This window comes from Schistosoma mansoni, chromosome 1, assembly GCF_000237925.1.
Source record: "Schistosoma mansoni strain Puerto Rico chromosome 1, complete genome".
NCBI classification, from domain to species: domain Eukaryota; kingdom Metazoa; phylum Platyhelminthes; class Trematoda; order Strigeidida; family Schistosomatidae; genus Schistosoma; species Schistosoma mansoni.
In genome coordinates this window covers 58,123,390-58,131,004 of record NC_031495.1, presented here as the reverse complement: position 1 = coordinate 58,131,004, position 7,615 = coordinate 58,123,390, and the positions used below count along the sequence as shown (strand labels likewise).

The 7,615-nt window shown below is 39.0% G+C and overlaps 1 protein-coding gene across 1 annotated transcript; it reads right to left on the bottom strand.

Annotated features, from left to right (window-relative positions):
- Positions 1 to 6,364: 6,364 nt before the first annotated feature.
- Positions 6,365 to 7,291, bottom strand: Smp_200120 (uncharacterized protein; the record flags this gene model as incomplete). The annotated part of the gene is made up of 3 exons (XM_018795004.1): positions 6,365 to 6,712; positions 7,051 to 7,054; positions 7,080 to 7,291. The coding sequence occupies 3 exons, from the start codon at positions 7,289 to 7,291 to the stop codon at positions 6,365 to 6,367; spliced, it is 564 nt and encodes a 187-aa protein (XP_018649360.1).
- Between the last annotated feature and the right edge of the window lie 324 nt (positions 7,292 to 7,615).

The window sequence follows — 7,615 nt, the reverse complement described above, 5'->3', positions numbered from 1 at the left end:
GGTAGATTCAAGTGGTCAAGGACATAATAAAACAGCATTTATCTCACTTAGGTTCTGTATAAGACGACGGTGGAACGCTAACACTTGTAGATGTCAATCCAATAAGTGACAACAGTTCAATACAAGGAAGTAAAACAGAGAATGTGGATTCATTTCCTAATCATAATGAGCACGAAGTTCTTAAAGCTGGAGTTGTTATACATTACTAAGACCTAAATGAAAGTCTGTAGAAGTCGCTTTCAGCGGTATTCTTTAGGTTGTTGGATAAACAAATCCGCAAAAGAAATGGTGCTGTAAGTCTACGACATTGATTCCGACATCATTGGTCTTGCTGAACACCCCTAGTTGAAGCCATTCGGTCACGTATCCACACCAGATCACGAGTGAGTACGCTGTGCTACCCATCTCTTGCAACTGTTAGTCAACTCAGATAAAATGCTTCTCGACATAACGATAGCCCTCCAGATTATTCTTCGAACCACCTCATTTCTGATTTCTGAACTGACTGGTATGAAGGTGTTGCATGTTTGGCATTCTCAAACCCTGAATATCTGTGGACCCAAAGCCGTGAAACTGACGTGGTGCAGAACACCAAACGATGAACTATGAGTTCTATCCAATTTGTAACATTATACATAACGTTTTCAGTTTTATTTTTACGTGTCGCAATGATGCTTCTGTATTCAATGACTTTTCTCACCAGTTTATATATTTTATCTTCATTACGGACGAACAAACACCTAAATTGTTAAAGAATAGGATCCTTGTGCAACTCAAATCTCAACTTATTCTTTTTGGCTTGAAATATCAAAGCTTTGATCTCCTGACTGCAACGGGCATGGCGAAGATATCTCACGAGCTCAATCCCTCACAGTAGAGTAGGCACTAACGCCCGATTTTGAAACAGATAGTACATCTAGTACAATTACAACAATGTTTAAGGTCGTTATGACATTTTATAAGAGGTCATCCTTAAATTGAGATACCTTTCCTATCGACAAACCTTAGACCAATTGTTCTACACCATAGAAAACTCTGATTTGTGTTGGTAATGCAATGATTAAAGTGAATTCTCTTGAAGTCACAAAGAAACCGTGCAGTTTCCGAAACTGCGAACTATCCTTCACAACAAACGTTTCGAGAAACTTCCACGTCAGTACGCGTTAACGACAAGAGTGTCTGAAGGACATAACCGTCTGTCATACGTCCCTGAGGAGATGATGGAAGTTCGCTATTTCGTCCACACTGACGCAGAAGTAAGCGTTCCAAATATATCTTTCAACTCAATCATCCCTGACTTTCGATTTAATTGGCTTGATTTCCTTACATCACAGAAGTGTTACAGACTAAGGCGTTCTCAATCACTGGATTAAAATATTTCATACGGAGCGGAAAAGCTTAATTATTTTGTAATGTCCATACATACTTAGATGAGAAAACGATCATTTACTTTATGAACTGTGTTATCCAACAAGTTTCTTATCAATGTCTTAGACATTTTGTCTCAACAGGTGAATATCAAACAACTCTTTTTCATGATTTTTTAGATAAAGTTAAGATGTTCAAGTGGATTAAAGAGTATCAACAACCTTTTAGTCACCTAAACACAATTCTGTGTTCTTTGAATATACATGAAGGTTGGGAATGATCCCACATTTTTCAACATATTAACCTGCATACCCGTGCCGGAGATCGGAGTATTCGTTTCGTGTTACCGAAAGCTTTTCCATGTTGGAAAGACATCACAAAAGCCATTCGGCAAAGTTAAAAATAATAATTTTACCAGATAAAAGACTGTTGTAGCTATTTGTTTTTTGCTCTAACTCAAACATGACCTTCCGAAGTCCATAAGTATTATGATCACTGATTATGGAACGTGAAACAAGTCACAGAATTCTAAGAATGCCAAGGGATGATCTTCTCGATGGAAGGGACGCTTGCAGGTATATGATTTCGACTCCACTCATAAAGAACAATTCACCTACGCAAAACTCTTCTCCATGAACCACGTTATTAGTGAACACAATGAAGTTGACAATCTCATGCAATACCTGAGGTAATGATAAAATGGTGAATATCACTCGACTGAGACATTTGGTATCTTAAAAATAAAACACCATAAACTTACTAAGAGTTTACATAGCTTGGCCGAGCAAGAAGGACCAGTCAGATCTACTATGATTAAGAGTATGACTTAGGAAGCTGAGTGAAATAGTGTGACTGTACATTGAATGGCAGTTACACGAAACTGTCCGGAGAACAAATTACGATTCGGCCTTAGTTAGTCAATTTACTAAGTGGTCCAAAATGGTGATAAAAGTACTATCTGACAGCCAGTCGACTATTCGGAGCATTCAAGTTCACATATATTTGGATAAGGGTTCTGAATTTACAAACACGCTTTATGAAGAACTGTGTCGTGTGAATTCAAAACCTATTTTTCAACTGAAATGCCTAGTGTCTTATGCTGCACAGTCTATAGTAGGCGTAGAACTAGATAGATTGGAAGCGTTGAGTGTTCACTAACCAATTAAGCAGCACAAATTGTGGTAGTAAAATACTCTAGTGGTTCAGTCTGAATATGTACTAATTTTTTTACGGGACTAAACGATTCCTTAGGAACACATCAGTATCCACTTCTCATGCCAAATGATCATTTTGCACAAATGAACGAAGTCTGATATGCTGCAAGGATTGGCCTCACTGATGCATATCTGCGAATAGAAGTTGATGAAGAATTCAGAGAGAGAGTCATCAACACTATACTAACCTCTCATTTAGAGTCAAGTCGGCTCCGATCATATTCCAGAAAATTGTGAATGCAATGCTTACAGACGTGCCTTGAGTTAAATGGTCATTATACCTGCAATTACTATAAACTAAAATACCATATTTAAGAATGGGTAAGATACATTTTCTGTATAATAATAATCTCGATTCGGTATTATTGAAATTAATCATTATGAATCCGATGAGCTTTCTAGCTTCGGATACTTGAGATGCAATGTGTTCAGAAAAGTTCAAACTGTCGCTATATCTTAAACCCAAGTCACGAACAGTGTTGAGAGGTTTTAGTGTATGTTTGTGTATAGCCAGATTTAGGTTAAGGCAGCGGCCGATGTTAATAAATCCACTTTTGTCAACAGTAAGTGGCAAATTCCACAAAATAGTCCATTCGTACAACTTGTTTATTTCCTCTTGGATTACCGTTGAAATATAGCTTTCTTTGGTGGGAGATGAGAATGAATAAACCACTTCTAGATCATCGGCAAAAAGAAAAGGTTTACCATATTGAAAGAGGGAGCAAACGTCATTGATAAAAAGGAGAAATAGTAATGGACCAATTACACTTCCTTGTATAACCCCACTGGTTACATTCACAGGTTTGGAGTAGCAAGATCCAAAGCGGACAATTTGGCTACGTTCTTCTAAAAATGACTTGAGCCAAGATAAAAAGGGGTTCTGTATTCCATACGAAGAGAGTTTTATAAGAAGAAGTTTGTGTGAGACGCTGTCGAAGGCCTTACTAAAGTCGAAGTACAGAATTATCACTGATTGACCAACATCTCTTCTCTAGGTAATTTGATTAAAAAATTCCAGGTGCGATGTGAAGCATGAGCGTTTGGTCATAAGCCCGTGTTGGGATGGGCTAATCAGATTAGCCGAAAGTAAAAATGATAATAGCTGTTTGTGGATGATTTTTTCCATAGTTCTTGACAGCACGGATGTCAAATTAATTGGTCTGTAGTTAACAATATCACTGCGTGATCCGGTTTTGAATCTGGGGATGATAAGAGATGTTTTCCATACAGATGGATATGCCCCATATTCCATAGATAGGTTGAAAAGTTTTAAACAAGATAATGGGAATTCTCTACTACCATATTTCACAAATGGTGAGGGAATCCCGTCAGGTCAACCGTCATAGGACGTTTTCAAGGCAGTTATGGCCTGCTTGATGTTGGAGGGTACGAAATCAATTTTCGACAGGTGTCTGCATGTCAGCATTGGAAATGTATCGATACAGCTTTCAGTTCTAGTGTTATAGCACTGCGAGAAATGCTGACTGAATTGTTCGCAAATAATATCGGGGTCACCGTTAATTCTTCCGTTGACTATGAAGAATTTGGTCGCGCCAAGAGAATTTGACTTCACACGCGATTTAAAAAGCTTTATTTTCTATATTCATAAAATACTTGCGTTTAAATGAAGCGCTCTTGTCAATTAACTTAAGTATACTCTGTAGTGCATACAAGTCATTATGCTTGTGGTAACGGTGTTTTAGTTTCCTCAGCTTTCCTTTAAAAGTTTTGAAATTATTCTGGCCCTTATTGGCGTTATAAGCCACATGGCTAATAATTGGAGCAGTGCAGTCGAGGCAGTGTATCAAGTTGTTGTATAGATCAGGGATCGCAATGTCAATATTATTTGTGGTAAAATAAGTTTCCCATGGTAAACAAAGAATAAGACTTTCAGTCTGTTCCCAGGTTTGTTGATCAAAATGTCTACTCTTGTACATCATTGTAGCCTTAGAATTCAATTGTATGGCGTCGAAAGAATGAATGATACACGGTACTACTCTGTGATCACTCTTAAAAAACTCTTGACCAATATGCACTGAGATAGAATCTAAGTTGATTGTAAATAGTAAATCAAGTATATTATTCCTTCTAGTCGGTTGTCGGACCTGTTGGACCCATCCATAAAGTTCTAGTGTTTCAGCTAACTTGTCATGTCGACCTGAAACCGGAGTCGAATCCCATGTAATGTTTGGCAGATTAAAATCACCTCCGATGATTTTAAAAGTCTGCGGTTGGTGTGGAGCAATGGAAAAGATGTTTGTTAGTAATCTGTCAAACCTAGAGTCTGCATGGGGTGGTCTGTATATGCATCCCACCAGTAGCTAATTCCGAGATCCACAGTTTACAGTAACCCAGGTGAAGTCGTCTATAGCATCAAGGGATTTGTCCTCAAATTTGCAGGCCTGAATATCCGAACGGACATAGATAAGTGTACCACCCCCTAATCCATTACATCTATCGGTTCTAAAGAAGACATCGTTATCTATATGCAGGGAGTGATCGGATATAGATGAATTGCACCACGTTTCCGTAATAAGTACAATAGTTGGATTTACAAGGAATAGAAGGGTTTTGAGGTGAGTAATTTTATTGGTCAGAGAGCGGGCATTGAACGAAAGAATAAGAAATTGAGAATAACCATGGTGAAGCAGGTTAGAGAATAAATCACAATTGGTATTTTCATGAATACTCGTAGGATTGGCTAAGGTGAGAGTTGTGTTGCAATCGGAAATAGATTCAACAACTTTGTCATCACTTGAAGTATGTTTATTGTTGCCGGCAGAAAAGCCGGCGGAATTACAAAAAACGTCTTCTCATTGTTATTGGATATAACATTTGGTAAAGGAATAGTATACATGTTGGGAGCCGGGCCAAGAAGGCTATCAGGTCTAAGTGTGCGACCAAGTGGCCGTTTACAATTTAGATTGCTATATCTGGGCAGCATCACTGATGAACACGGTGGATCTGATGCAGATGTGAGGGCGAGGATCGGCAAAGCAAGGGCAGCATGCCTACAACTGAAAAACATCTGGAGCTCAAAACAATTGTCAACCAACACCAAGTTTGGAATTTTCAATACAAATGTCAAGGCAGTTCTACTGTATGGGGCGGAGACGTGGAGAACTACGAAAGCAATCATCCAGAAGATACAAGTGTTTATTAACAGTTGTCTACGCAAAATACTTCGGATCCGATGGCCAGACACTATCAGCAACAAGTTACTGTGGGAGACAACAAACCAGATTCCAGCAGAGGAAGAAATCAGGAAGAAGCGGTGGAAGTGGATTGGGCACACTTTGAGGAAATCACCTAGTTGCGTCACAAGACAAGCCCTCATATGAAATCCTGAAAGCCAAAGGAGAAGAGGAGGACCAAAGAACACATTACGCCGAGAAATAAAGACAGACATGAGAAGAACGAACAAAAACTGGATAGAACCAGAAAAGAAGGCCCAGGACAGAGTGGGTTGGAGAAATCTGGTCGTCGGCCTATGCTCCATTGGGAGTAACAGGCGTAAGTAAGTCATTGACAAGCTCCCATCAAAATCCATGTTTGGTCTTTCACCACTGTCCGTACAAGGGATTGCTGACATATTTTAATAAAGCTTAAGCTTTTGCAACTCCATTTCTTGATAATATTAACAGATCTTCTTCTGTCTACATGTTGATGAAGGAGTGTGTTTGTGTGTGTGTGTGTGAATGTGGGATATAGTGTGTTGGGTTGATTATGTGTTGATTGTTTTTCGTTGTAATAGTGGTGTTTGAATGTTTGGTGAATGATGGTTATGGGGAGGAGTGGTGTTCCCTGTTATGTTTCCGTTGTTCAGGTTGTGTGTGTTGTGTGTGTTGTGATGTTCTAGTGTGTGTAATGCATGTAAGTACTCTCAACCAGTCCACTTGTTGTTTGTTAACATATGTGTGGGTGTAATGAGAGTGACATTGATGGTTGGACAGATTTCTCGTTGGACGACGATGTTGATTTGCGTAGTCGTGTTCCATTTTCTGTCTACATGTTGATGAAGGAGTGTGTTTGTGTGTGTGTGTGTGTGTGAATGTGGGATATAGTGTGTTGGGTTGATTATGTGTTGATTGTTTTTCGTTGTAATCGTGGTGTTTGAATGTTTGGTGAATGATGGTTATGGGGAGGAGTGGTGTTCCCTGTTATGTTTCCGTTGTTCAGGTTGTGTGTGTTGTGTGTGTTGTGATGTTCTAGTGTGTGTAATGCATGTAAGTACTCTCAACCAGTCCACTTGTTGTTTGTTAACATATGTGTGGGTGTAATGAGAGTGACATTGATGGTTGGACAGATTTCTCGTTGGACGACGATGTTGATTTGCGTAGTCGTGTTCCATTTTCTGTCTACATGTTGATGAAGGAGTGTGTTTGTGTGTGTGTGTGTGAATGTGGGATATAGTGTGTTGGGTTGATTATGTGTTGATTGTTTTTCGTTGTAATAGTGGTGTTTGAATGTTTGGTGAATGATGGTTATGGGGAGGAGTGGTGTTCCCTGTTATGTTTCCGTTGTTCAGGTTGTGTGTGTTGTGTGTGTTGTGTGTGTTGTGATGTTCTAGTGTGTGTAATGCATGTAAGTACTCTCAACCAGTCCACTTGTTGTTTGTTAACATATGTGTGGGTGTAATGAGAGTGACATTGATGGTTGGACAGATTTCTCGTTGGACGACGATGTTGATTTGCGTAGTCGTGTTCCATTTTCTGTCTACATGTTGATGAAGGAGTGTGTTTGTGTGTGTGTGTGTGTGAATGTGGGATATAGTGTGTTGGGTTGATTATGTGTTGATTGTTTTTCGTTGTAATAGTGGTGTTTGAATGTTTGGTGAATGATGGTTATGTGGAGGAGTGGTTATCCCATCCTTATTTACTTCATATTGTATACCCCATTTGCCCTCATCATATACAGTTGATCCTTCGCAATAACTAATTATATTGACTCAACGATTTTCCGTCACATTTTATTTCTCCCTTCACTAAGAAAATAATACTATTGACCTCTACAATATCATATTACAAACTCTC